Here is a 13504-nt window from a genome sequence, read left to right as displayed (position 1 = left end):
GAAAGAGGAGAGGAAAAGAGTCATGCCCAGTGTTCAGAGATTATTATGACAAGAATCATAAAAGCAATTATGATGATGAAGGAGAAAACAAAAAGTGAGTGTAACTAGTTGCTCACCTGGCCTTTTACAGCTTGGTCTTTCCTGTCTACAGGTGAGGTCACATAGATTTCCTTCATGTTCTTCAAGTGGGAGTAAAAAATAAATGAGAGACGTCCATCTATGCAGTCAGGGCGATCTGTGCAGAGAAGCAGCAAATGCTCATATTGCACAGAAAAGCGTTCAGCTTTTCAAGCCTGGCCAACAGCCCAGCATCCACTAGCAGCCTCCATGCTACTATCTACTCCAACTCATGCCTGAAAGAACTGTAACCCCCTCTTCCTCACTAGGGGACACGAGAAAGCAGAAATTATTGGTTGTGGAGAAAGCAGCTCCTACAGGTGAAAAAAGAATGGCCACAAGGTGGAGATCAAGCTCAAGAAGGGAAGGCAAATCCACCTTTGGCACTTCCCACCTATCCTTGGTCCATTCTGTCCCTTGGACGGTAGAATCAGCTGCAACAGCATCCTGTAATGCACAAAAATAGGTTACCTAGCTCTTCACTGTTTCTGCAGTGGGTGCAGAAAAAGGAATAGAGCCAAACAGAAAAAAGTATAATCAGGTACAACATTCATATATGTAATGATCCAGAAACTAAGTTAGAGTGAAGCCTAAATCAGGACTGGCTTAATCAACTCCACTGAAAGACCAGTGCATGCTATTATTCTTCACAGAGTTGCACTTAATTTACACAAATGAAACTGAGCTGTACATTCAGGTTTTGCAGAAAATGTCTCAGTTTGGAGCTGTAACAGGTCCAAACAGACTGGGGCATACAACATCATCTTGAGTTTTGGTCCTGCTCTCTTTTCTTCTCTTGTAATGGTTCCATTAGGAGAATTCTTTGCTCTGGGTTATTTCAGAAACACCTTCTCAAAAAAAATATCTTTACATGTGTTCTCTCAGAAATGGGCAACATTAATTAGATCACCATGGACATCAGTGTGGTGTCTAAGATGCCAGGAGAAGGGCATAGCTGGCTGCAGAAGCAGATCAGTCATAAAATAAACACACTTGGCTACTGTCCTTTGCAGACAACAACAGGATGAGAGGAAATGAAAGCCTGCAAACATCACTTTCAGAAGTAAAGTAAACACAATAGTTCAGTGACCAGAAAATATCACAAGTTCAACGTCCATTGGCTGGCTGCTGTGAGTAGTGGGCAAGCTGAAGACAGAGAGGAATGACATGGAGGAGTACAGCCCACAGCAGAAACTTGCCTAAGGCTGGAGAAGCTAGTACAAGAGGTAGGAGCTGAAAGGAGCCCAGCACTACCATACCCATATCGATGCTGATGCCTCGCTCAAAAGCTGCAAAAAATTGCTCTCCCTCAAACATCTGCACCATGTCAGATGGCTCAGGTCCTCGGTAGCGGTTCTGCAGCTTCTTCAGCACTGGGTCAACCTGATAAGAACAACAACAAAAGACAATGAGTGTGGACTAAAGCACATCTATCGCCTGCCCCATGTTGTTCCTCTCACTCACCTTCACCAGGGAAAGCCCATTTTACATGGGAATGATGTAAACAAATTAACAAACACCTATCCCCTCCTATCCCAGGTACATTCACTACAGATAAGGAAATGGTGCTCTGAGTTTTGTAGCTTCCCTTTTCCTCATCTCAAGTAAAAAGCAGAAAAGCCTGTGTGGACTAACAAAGATAAGCCATCCTAAAGCTGCCTTTAAAAAAGCATTTTCAACAATGTCTCTGTATTTTTAAAAGCTCAGTACCCTTCAAAGACAGCAAAAAATTTACTTGCTACCTTATTTGCCTCACAGTATGCCCTTAAGAGGCATTTTCTCTGCAAAAATCCACATACTACAACAGCACACAGCTGACCACACCAGAAAGCTCATCTTGGCTTTGCAGCCTGTGATCACACTGTCAGACCTGTTGTATCAGAGACAGTGCAAGAGTCAGTGTAGAAGTGTATATTCCTCTTTCCATTTGGAACAGCAAAGTCTAAGAAGGTTCATTTGGACCTTCTCTCTCACCCCATGACCTTGCAAGAATACAGACACCCCCAAACCCTGATCTCACTGTTAACGACATTGCTGCCTCCTCTGGAAACAATTTTAGCCAAGAACACAAGGTATAAAAAAACCTTACAGATGTTTATGCCCACAAGCTATTTTAATACAGGAGAAAAAAATAAATTTAAAAAGGAGCAATCAGACCAGAAGACTATGGAGACATTTGGATACACAGCCCCGTTCTGGCAGCCTAATAAAATAATCCTTAGCAAACTGAGATGCACTGTCTGTCAAAGTACACACTCTACAAACACAGATGCACAGAGATGCTAACATCTGAAGCAACATTGCTGAGGGATGATACCCCTCGGGCAGAGGTGGCAGAAGCAAATGCGTAAAGTGCTTCCCATCTCCTTCCATACAAAGTCAGCCAGATTAGCTCAAACTAATAGCATGAACTAGAGTGATGTTGCACTGAAGGCACATTCAGGAGGGCTCCTATGTCCAGTTCTGCTTCTTGAAATGTAAACAGTAAGGAACATCAGGAAGAGTACCTTTTCTAACCACTCCATCTGAAATCAAAGCAGTGCTTCTGCGCATGCTACTAGCTCATGTCAGACAAGTGACATTTTAACTTTAATGTCTTTGCCTGAAGTTTAAGCCCGCATGTTTTGTCTCATGTTTGATGGATGCTAACAGCATGCACACGGTGAGTTACTGTGGCTCAGCTGACTTTAGAGCCCTGTCCTCAAGGTTCACAGGGGAGGAAATATGGCAAATTGTTGGGTCCTGCACTTTGGCCACAACAACCCCCAGCAGCGCTACAGGCTTGGGGAGCAGTGGCCAGCAGTGTGCCCAGAGAGGCAAGAAAGCCAACAGCATCCTGGCCTATATGAGGAACAGTGTGACCAGCAGGACCAGGGAAGTGATCCTGCCCCTGTACTTGGCCTTGGTGAGGCCGTACCTTGAGCACTCTGTGCAGTTCTGGGCCCATCACTACAGGAACGAAACTGAGGTGCTGGAGAGGGTGCAGAGAAAGGCAATTAGGCTGATTAGGGGTCTGGAGAACAAGTCTTATGAGGAGAGGCTGAGGGAGCTGGGGCTGTTCAGCCTGGAAAATAGAAGGCTGTGGGGAAACCTCACTGCTCTCTAAAACCACGTGAAAGGATGTTGTAGTGAGAAAGGTGTTGGCCTCTTCTCCCTAGTGACCAGCAATAGGACAAGAGGAAATGGGGTCAAGTTGCACCAGGGGTGGTTCAGATGGGATTAGGAAAAATTTATTCACTGAAAGAGTGGTGAGCCATTGGAACAGGCTGCCCAGGGAGGTGCTGGAGTCACCATCCCTGGAGGTGTTAAAAAAATGGGTAGACTTCATGCTTCAGGAGATGGTTTAGTGATCATAGGGGTGTAGGGCTGATGGTCAGACTTGATGATCTTGAAGGTCTTTTCCAACCTTGATGATTCTATGATTAAATCACTGCATCAACTGCCGCATAGAATGAGCTTTCCTTCTCACAGCTCTCAGTGAGTCAGCATCACACTACAAACGCTGTGTGGTGAAAGGACACCCCTGCCATGACCCTGGAGCAGTGAATGGGACCATTTGGTGCACTGCTGCCCTTACATCCTACAAAGGGAGGCACAGGGAGCTGAGGAGCAAGGCTAAACAAGTTCAGGAGCAAGGCAATGCGATCCAGATCAGACCTTGTGTTTGGGGACACACTGTAGCAGGACTTGCTCGGGGTCCTTCTTCCTCTGCAGAGCAATGAAGTTCACCTGGTACATACGCAGCCGCTCATAGACTTTCTTAGCAATGCCTCCAATGCAGGTCTTGGTGGTGTACCACAGCCAGTACCTAGCATATAAGGAATTAAGAAAAAGGAGAGATCCTGCCTAGGAAGAGAAGCCAGTGTCACACTGATGACACTGTAAAAAGTAAAGGTAGAGACAAAGTGCTGACCTGGGCCTAACTTGCAAAGGGAAAAGAGAACAGGTAGGGTTTATGGCATGATCCTGATTAGAACATGAGAAAGGCAAGGCAGAGGAACATCCCATCTTTACCTCAGGACTAATCCTGCACTTACCAGGAGAAGTGGGTGACTTCAAACACTGCATAAAGATGAGTGAGTTCTAGCACCACTTGACTGGTAATGTCATTCCAGGTTTGGCCCTCCAGGTCGCCATGGAGAAGATGCAGCCTTGACCGATCCAAACTTAGCCCTAAAGATGACAATGATCAAGAGATCCTACATGCAGCAGAAGGTTTTACACATGTGTTTACAAATCCAGCCATAGTTTTGGGTGATTCACCTTTTAAAAACACCAAATTAAGGCTCATGGCCTTCTCTTTAGCAACCAGTACTGAACTTTGGTTAAAGAAAAGCAGCAATAAAAGCATGAGGCTACCCCAGTGCTTCAAGGATATTCTGGCAGAATATGCAGACTTAACTGATAGTGTGATGATTTCCACCAATAGATTCATTAGACAATTCCCATCACCAACATCTAGGATTATTAATTAAGTTCTAGATCTTTGTAAACATATATTCCACAGACTTCTCAATCCTGATGCACTTCAGACATACAAATACTGGGTATTGTTACAGTGGAGACCAAGCCACACCCAAAAAGTATTTACTTCTTCACAAGAAAGCCAGGAAAGTTCAAAGCAAGGTCAAAGAAGGAACTGGGAGACATAGGGTACTCGGCACCCAAACAGAGGAATCTCTGGCAAGCCTGAGGCTGTTTATATCAGTATTCAGAGTGGGAGATGGCTTAGTGTATGACCATACACTTTTAACTGCAGTGGCTCAACATCTGATTCATGTGCAAGAACGTAAGAGACAAGGCAGATCCTTGGAGGGTGCATCTTTGTTACCTGCTTCAAACTATTTCCAATTATGAATCAAAGCCCTTTTAGAAAAAATCTATTCAGTTGGCAGGAGAGCCTCTCCATCTCATCATACCAAATGCAGCAGTCTAAATACACATGCAGTTTGGCAGAGAAATCCATTTGCCAATGCCATTCTCCCAGTTTGTGCTGCTGGTGTCTGAAACCCAGCACTGCTGGACCTGAACTACCTTGAGCTCTCACCAGCCTGCTCCAGCACTCACTCAGCAGACACACCCTGCTTTTCCTGCAGGAAATGCAGCAAACTTTTTTACTAACAGGAGAAGCAAACAAAATTCCCAGCTTGCCATTTCTATATAGGGCATTTTTTTTTTGCCAATTTTGGGAATAAACTGACCTGTGACCCCAGGTGGGAGAGGTAGCTGAATTCTGACAGGCCTGAGAAAATCCACCAGCGAATTCTGGGAGAGGCAGAGCAGGGGACTGACTCTGCAGTCTGCATCAGCTGTGAATTCCTGTATCTCTTCTGCAGAGACTGGCAGCACCTGGATGTGTAAGCATGGTGAGCAGAGCAGTTAGGCACACAACTTCCCTCATCACTCAGTTCCCCAGCACCCAGCAGGCACACGCTGCTCATGGATCAGGGCCCAGTAAAAAATGGAAGCACAGTGAACTTTGACTGAAATCTGCTCTAATACTGTTGGCAACTAATTAATTTATTTAGTGGGATGGTTTTAGAATTAGATCCACACAAATAACCACCCCTCCCAGTCTCACTCACTGAGCTCTTCTGCCAGGCTCAGTATGTTTTGCAAGGGAATGAGACAAAATGTCCTTGTGTTCCCTTCACGGTAGCTACTTGCTGATCTGCCGGAGGGAGCAGTGGTAGAGATGGAGGAGATCCCTTTCCCACACAAGGCAGCTTGGAGCACAACCCAATTTTCAGGCAGGGAAGCTAAGACTGAAGGTGATCTGAGATGGGTCAGCCCGTGAAACATCCATATCAGACACAAATCAGCCTAGGACAAACATCTCACCTTTGGCTCCCATACTTAGCATGGGACAACAGCTGTACTAGGGCTTACCAAAGCTTGTTTTTTGAAGCATGCCTACCTGCAGCTTGACACTGCGAGTGTCTTCAGTGACCCCAGGAGGAAAGGTCACTTTGATGTTTGGATCCACACTGGAAAAGAGCAATGTGCCCTCTGTTGGCACTTGGCATTCATTTTGCACAAGTCGAGACACAACGAGGAACCAAGAGAAGTGAAGGACACTACAGTGAGCCACATACTTCTGTAACAGAAGACAGGGAAAACATATAGGCATATATCACAATACAGTAACAGCAGTAAAACAAGTGCTAGTAACAGCCAAGAAGATTAAAGCACTAGAACAGGGATGAAACATGGCAGGCTGCAACTCATCACTTTCAGGAGACACACCTCCAAGAAAGAGGAAACTTGGAGCTCAAATCCACTACATTTTATAGCAGCTAGTCAAAACACAGCTCCTGAGATGTTTCAAATGGTCTCACTCTTGCCTGGGCAAAACCAAAGAGTAGAACAGGAAGAATGTGTGCGACTGGTCATTCCAGTCTGCTTACCTTTGATTTTTTCTTCTGCTCCACTCTTGTTCTAAGATCACTCCAGTTCTGCTCGCTGAAGGTCCGAACTACCACCTCATGCTGGTGAAGTGTTGGAGGGAAGGCATATGGCATCCAGATCTGCACTTCCTGGCGAAAAAGCATTCTCATGAGACACCAATAGAAAGGGTAAAACCAAGCCTAGCTCTCCTCTATGTTCCTCTGCAGACAAAAAGGGGGAGGGCAAAGCACAGGCTGTATGTGAGGGAGTGAAGAAGATAGTAACCTGCTCTGTCTTGCAACCTCCAGGGAGGTGGCAGGAGATGTCAGGTCCTCTATGTAATGTGACGACAGGAAACATTCAGTAGCTTGTGGGCAGAAAGGGCAAAGCAACTTTTGCAGTTGAGTTGCTGTTAGCTATTATGCAGCTGGTTCTGTAAGTACTCACCAGCTTGAATGAAAACTACACCACATTTTTAGGGAAGGATGTGAACCATTCTCCTTGCAGGCTAAAGGCAAATGCTGGAGCAGCACTTATTCTCTGGCACAGGAAGGGTATGAGTAGTGAGGAAGGTTATAGCTCAGCTCAAGCCAGAGCAGTGGGGAAGGCAAAGGAGCCAGACCAGCACAGTGCCAGAGAAGCTGGCTGTATCCATTCAAAATATTTGCAGTGGAGCTCCTTTGAAAGTCGGTTTTGCATCTGCTTAAAAGTAGCAGTGATGGGGGTAGCTGTCTCAAATGTCCCACAAGATTCTCTCAGGAGACTCTGCCAAACTGCTTCAGACTGATGAAGAGGTGGCCTGGATGTGTCCTCACCTGCTGGAATTTGACTCCATGAGGCTGCAGCTCCAGGACTCTACTTAGCAGGACATCGTGGTGTCTCAGCTTTACCCACTGAGGGTCCGGTGTGAGGGTTCGGAAGTAAATCTGCAGACGACCAGAGGCAGCCCCCGGCGGAAAGTAGAAATGGATGCCACAGGCCAAGACAACTTTGCAGCCTTCAGAGGTGACAGTAAAGCTTCCGGAAGAAATTAATTAATGTATGACACTGTGCAATGACTTCAGCCCTCCAAAAATCAACAGAAGAATCTCCTACTTTGTATTCAACTTGCCTACAGAGGCCATAAGCTCCCATACACATGTGTAATACCCATCATGCACCGATCTTGTCTGGAACCTTGTTACACCACTGTAACAAAAGTTCTTAACAGCGGTTTACCTGTTCTCTCCTGATGCAAGGAAGAGTCTTTGTAGCCCTCCAGCACTGGATTCATCTGCAGCAGTAAGAAGGTTTGGGTAGGAGGAGGAGACAGAGATTACTTAAATCAGGGTAGACAAGAAAGGCTGAACTTGTATTTCAGCTTTGGCTTATGTCACCAAAACTGAAATGTCATCATCGTTTAGGGTTGCTAACGTAACCCTGCTCACACTGCAGTGGGCAAGTGATGATCAAGCACCAGAAGGAGGATGGAAAGAGGCAAAAGGGTCACAAGACATACTGAAAATGCTGAATGTCCCCAGGAAAACTCAAAACCAGGGAGAACTAGAAAATATTTCAATCTACCACCCGTTCAACTCTAAGGGCCATGTTTCACTGCCTGGAGTCACAGCTGGGAATCAGTGCTTGCTCTTGTGAACGTGAGCACTATTGGAAAATCCTGTTCAGATATCTGCTTATTCATGATCTTCATCTTGGACAAAAAGCTGCTCCTCTGCAGGCTGAGAACCCCAGGAAAGCTGGAGGAAACTGCCCAGCAGAATGCCCTCTTGTTGCTCTCTGTGCTCCTAGCATGAACTACTGTTGCCTTAGAGCCATGCAGCAAGTTCAAGAACTGATGCTCATCTCTGCCAAAAAGGCCGGATCCCTTTAGGGGCCTCTCCTGATCTGTTTTCTGTGAATCCCATTTTCATTTCCACTGTAAAATCTTCCCTAGCAAGCCCAATTCCAGGGACTTCTGAGCTTGTCAGATTGGGCTTGGGCTTGCAAAAAAAAGAACTAGTACTGTCCGTATCCCTAGAAACTAACAATTATTCCAGAAAAATAAATACTGATCTGATTCTCTCCTGCTTGTCTTCTCTACTCCAAACCCATCCATGCTATGCTGGGCTGAGTGAAGAAACAACAGAACCACAGAAGCAGAAGCCTTGCAATTACCAGCCTGTGAGGATGGGTCAGTTTCTCCTAAGGGATTGCCTCGGAGGTGCACAAATGGAGAGGTCTGGATCTCAGGGGGCACTGCACGGAGACAATTGTTCTGCAGATCAAGTCTGGACAAGTTGGGCAGGCTGGCAGGGGAGGCAGGGACTGTCACCAGGAGATTGCTGTGGAGATGCAGCCGCCGCAAAGACTTCAAATTGGCTGCAGGTTAGAACAGAAGTGACCCCCCATCCATGCTGTTAATTGCATTGCACATCAGCTCTAACACCCCTGCCACTCTCCTCATCACATGTACACACACACAGTAAGGGAAAAGCACAAAAGCCCAGTGTCTCCTTAGCTCACAAAATAAAGGAGTCTAGGGAATTAGCTGAGAGGCACTGCAGCCTCCTCTCTCCTCTGCTTTTCAGCACCTGGCTATGAATATGGATGTAAGATGCTTCCTTACACAGGTAACCCCATGTACAAAGTAATACAGGACCCAAGAGCCAGGAAGCCGGGCAGCAGGAGTTCAGACTGATCTACACCGCACAGAATGATTTCAAGCTCAGATCTGCATGTCACTAAACCCCAGCTCTTCTCTTTCTAGTCCTGAGCACCAGCCAAGCCCATTAAGGCCAGATCCTTGGCTACTGGAAATTGTATTGGAAACTTAGCAGTCTTGGTGATCCAAAGAAGCAGAAAGTGTGCCATAGAGAGTCACTAATACTCAAAGAGACTGAGTGAACCAAGCATGTTTCTTCTGGATCACTTCCACTTGGCTGTAACATAAAAGATGGTTTGTGCTAACAACTCTGGACACAGAGATCAAAGGCCTCAGGGTTCCTAGACCGTACCAAAAGCTCAGCAAGCCCATGCCCTTCTTTTCCCCTTGAAAATACTTACCTAAAGAGTCTGGGATGCTTGATAAGCAATTCCCAGAGACATCCAGCTCTGTGCAGTTGTACAGATTCCCAATTTCTTCAGGGAGGAATTCCAATGCATTTTCTGAGAGATTCAGGTCCTGAAGTACTGCAAGCTTCCCGATACTTTGAGGTAAGGCCCTCAGTTGATTTTTCATAGCAGAGAAGAAAGTCAACTTGCTCAGAGAGCCAAAGTTCTCAGGGAGTGCCACCAGGCTGTTGTGGCTCACTAGGAGCATGCGGAGGCTGGGGAGGTGGAGGATGCAGCTGGGCAAGGTAGTGAGGCTGTTGAAGCTGAGATCCAGGTGGGTGAGACACCTCAGGTTTTCAATGTCTGGTGGCAAGCTTGTCAGGGATCCATGCTGACGTGAACCAAACTTATCCCTGGCATGGCCACCTGAGTGTGGAGGAAAGTAGAGGAACAGGTCAGCATGCTACAGGGACACCTCATTAGCCTCATATTGAGACTTCTTAGCATGTAGACCAAGAAGATGGGGAGTTACTGATTGAAATGAGCAGCACTGATTACAAAGTACTCATAGAGAAGTGGGGTTTCTCCTCTTTGCATCAGTTTCCTGATCAGTGAAAGGGGTATAATGGCAAAGACCTGTTATGAAATCAAGAGATGCCACAGTAAACCAGTGGAGCTCTGCTAAACACATCTGGATTCAAAGCTTAGAAAGAGCCAGGCCCCCTCACACACCTATCAGCTTTCAGCCCAGCGGTCCATACCCCTCTAAGCCTCCCACTCTTCTTCCCAACCTCTTTTCTACCACCATCAGTGGCCAACACACAACACTTTGTGGAATAAGGAGACGTTTCTCACCTTCCAGAATTTGCCCATGCTGATGAGGGATGAACAGCCCTGAGGACTGAGATCTGCCCTTGCAAGACTGGAGAGGAGATGTGAGGAAAGCAGTGAAAATGTGAGGGAAAAGGCAGGTAATTCAGTATTGTGTAGGCCACATAGCACAGAGTTCCCCACCCCAGCTTGACACTCAAACTGGGGAAGGGCTGCACCCATGGAAAATAAGTCAAACAAACAAAAGGAAACTTCCCAAACTCTCCATTTCTTAATCGTTTCCTACTCTCCCTCCACTGTTGTCTATTTGTATACACATACAGCAGAAGGTACTAGACATCTTTTATGTGAACAATGGTAAAAAATGAGAACAATCAAACTAACAGACACATTGCACTTTAGACACAAGAAAACCTTAGCAAACTCCTTTATCGCACTTCAAGATGCTCAGGGTGCGTGTACAAAACAAGCCTGATAAAAGGTATTGCTGTTATCTTCAACTTACTAGAGGAGGAAAGGACAAATTAAATTATTCACATGAGAAATCTGTGGTAGATACAGATGCAAAACTCAGCCTTCTCAGTTTTCAGCTAGAACTCTGAATTCTGGCCACAAACTCCCCCTTTTCTCACATTCTTTTTTTTAAATTCTGCCTTCCAAAGAACAAATTATTCAGTCTGATACAGAAATCACACCATTTGTATCGAGATCCTCCTATAATAAATACACAAGAAAGTCAAAGAATGATCCAATATTACAGATCTAAAGGTTATTAGGGTCATATTGGGTCATTCTTTTGATAAAATTTTGGATTGCCTCTTCTGGTCTGTCTCGAACTTTGCTAAACCTACACTCACTGACACTAAGCAAGCATTAAGCTAGGGTTGACTCAGATGGAAACACATCAAAGATAGTTCAGTATCCTCCCAAAAATTAAAGAGGGCCTGAATATTTACCAAGAAAATCCAACATCTTTCAATCCCCCTCTCCTTGCAAAACTGTGTAAAGAATGTTCTTCTCCTAGAGGCTAGCCAAAGAAAATGTTGCAGCATCAACCCAAACAGACTCCAAAAATACAGTCCCCTGGCAGCAGCAGAAACAAAGGAAGGAAGAGTCTAGAAGCTGTATCTTGTTGAAATCTGCATGCAGCTCTGGGCAAGGCTAAGAGTCAAAGCTGTAGTAGGATGCAACAGAACAAAACAATTCCAAAGGCAGTCTTTTTTGCAGATGTCAAGAGGAAGATTAAAAGAAAAAAAAAAGCTAAGTCTAGAAAAGTTAGATTGTGATCGGCCCAGGAATTTACCTTTGAGCACCAGGGACTTAATGTGCTGCAGATGAGGAAGGATGCTCAGTGTGGTGCCAAGGAGGCGATCGTTGCTGCTGAGCCGGAGGAACTCCACCTGGACCACCTCTTCTGGTCGCCCCTTGAACAGCTGGAGGAAGCGGCAGCAGCCGTCAGGATAAACATCCAGGTTCAGCCTGTTGTCTGCAAGACAGGAGCCAGCAAGCACAGAAGTCCCCGAAGCCCCCTCCCTGCACTCGTCCCCAAGCGTCAGCTCTGCCATCTTTTGCATCTTTTCCACGCAGTCCGGACATGCTCTGACTTGCCAGGGACGCAGGCACCCGTAGCACAAGGAGGAGGAGGAAAGGTGGCTCTGAAAGAGAAAACAAGTGCATGATGCTAGGTTAATGGTTTGACTTGAAAATCTTAAAGGTCTTTTCCAACGAAAACAACTGTACGAAGACCTCCCCACCTCAGTGCAACTGGAAAAAGCAAGAGGGCAGGAGTGATTACATGTGCTACTGAAATCTTTGTGGGCAGAGAGTACAGAAATGCAATGTGACTGATGCCATGGAGACTCCTAGAGAAGACCTCTCAGTTTTCCCATATGACATCTCATCAGGGAATGGAGCAATTAGCCACCATCAGAATAAATAGCAGTGCTAATTTTAAAATATATAAATGTGAATGCCTATGCCTTATGCAGATTTCCAAGTGCCTCAGAAGGAAACTTTACAAGTGGAAGGGAACCAGGGCAGGGAGAGCTGAGCCAGGAGCAGAGCCCAGAGGCTACTCAGAGGCTGTGACAAGTCCTCATGGAATCCATCTGTGAAACTGGGTGCCAAGGGGATAAAAGTGCAGATGAAAACAGGCAAAGGACAGCAGAGCAGATGTGTCAGGGCTAGGGAAGGGATTAGAAAAGACACTTCCATGGCACAGGAGCACTGGACTGCACAGTGGAATGGGGGCTCTTGCAGATTTGCCTCCACATAGATGTTCTAAGGCAGCAAACCAGGCTCAAAGCTATGTTTCTCCCCCTCACAGCACCCTCCACCCTCCATGCATAAAGAGAAAGAGGAAAAGTAGATATCAAATAGTGCATACGAAGAAGGATTTAAGCCTAAAGGGGGAGAGGTATGAGATTTGAAAAATTTAATTATTCCTCTGCCTTCCTAGTGTGAGGAAGCCCTTATCCACCTAGGATTTTCAAAATCAGTCACTGTCATCATAGCACACTGGTAGTACAAAGATAAGCAGAGGCATCATGCTTTTTTTTATACCAGGAGCCACATACTCCTGAGTTTATTTTGAGTGAGTGATGCAAAACTACAAAAACCTTGTAACAGCTTTAATGTCTAAGGCCAGCAGAAGCAAGCTAATGCCCCTGCAACACCTTGAGGAGCACTGCTTTTTAATGTTAACCTCTGTGACATGGCAGCCCTGATGTTCCCAAGGCACTGTCTGTGCATAGGCATCAGCCTTGGGTCTCTCAAGGAGAAAAACCTTATGGACAGCTTAGGACAGGAAGAACAAATAAATGGAAACTACTGCTTTAGTAAAAAGACATTTCTTGCAAAAGGCTGTACACAACACATATGCACCTCACTCCTAAATAACCTATTAAATCCATGGCAGGGATTAAAAAGAACTCGTAATATTCACACAGCGTGCTAGTTTAATTGACAGACTCAGGAGGAGTGTAAGCAAAAATACCACCTGCTACAGCTTTGTAAAGCTACCAGTGGGGAAGCAAACAGGGCAGCTCCGAACTGGCGAGGCTGGAGAAGCTCAGCGACTACAACCGCAGCCTCAGGCGCCCCAGCCTTGGCACACGCGCCCCGGGCTGCTCCCACCTCC

General features: G+C 45.9%; 1 protein-coding gene across 1 annotated transcript in view; it reads right to left on the bottom strand.

Moving 5' to 3' along the window:
• The window catches only part of PIDD1 (p53-induced death domain protein 1), a 15711-nt gene extending 3772 nt beyond the window's left edge, over positions 1-11939 (bottom strand). Inside the window, exons 1-12 of the mRNA XM_009996420.1 lie at positions 11669-11939; positions 9547-9960; positions 8659-8862; positions 7723-7777; positions 7320-7521; positions 6525-6653; positions 6035-6214; positions 5319-5466; positions 4155-4290; positions 3775-3925; positions 1377-1500; positions 117-235 (exon numbers count right to left, since the gene is read on the bottom strand). Coding sequence (XP_009994722.1) covers positions 117-235; positions 1377-1500; positions 3775-3925; positions 4155-4290; positions 5319-5466; positions 6035-6214; positions 6525-6653; positions 7320-7521; positions 7723-7777; positions 8659-8862; positions 9547-9960; positions 11669-11939 — 2133 coding nt within the window. The remainder of the gene's footprint in view (positions 1-116; positions 236-1376; positions 1501-3774; positions 3926-4154; positions 4291-5318; positions 5467-6034; positions 6215-6524; positions 6654-7319; positions 7522-7722; positions 7778-8658; positions 8863-9546; positions 9961-11668) is intronic.
• Between the last annotated feature and the right edge of the window lie 1565 nt (positions 11940-13504).

The sequence above is a fragment of the Chaetura pelagica genome, unplaced genomic scaffold (genome assembly GCF_000747805.2).
Source record: "Chaetura pelagica isolate M959 unplaced genomic scaffold, ChaPel_1.0 scaffold74, whole genome shotgun sequence".
NCBI lineage: Eukaryota > Metazoa > Chordata > Aves > Apodiformes > Apodidae > Chaetura > Chaetura pelagica.
The sequence above is the reverse complement of the archived record's forward strand: the minus strand, read 5'-3'. Positions and strand labels throughout refer to the sequence as shown.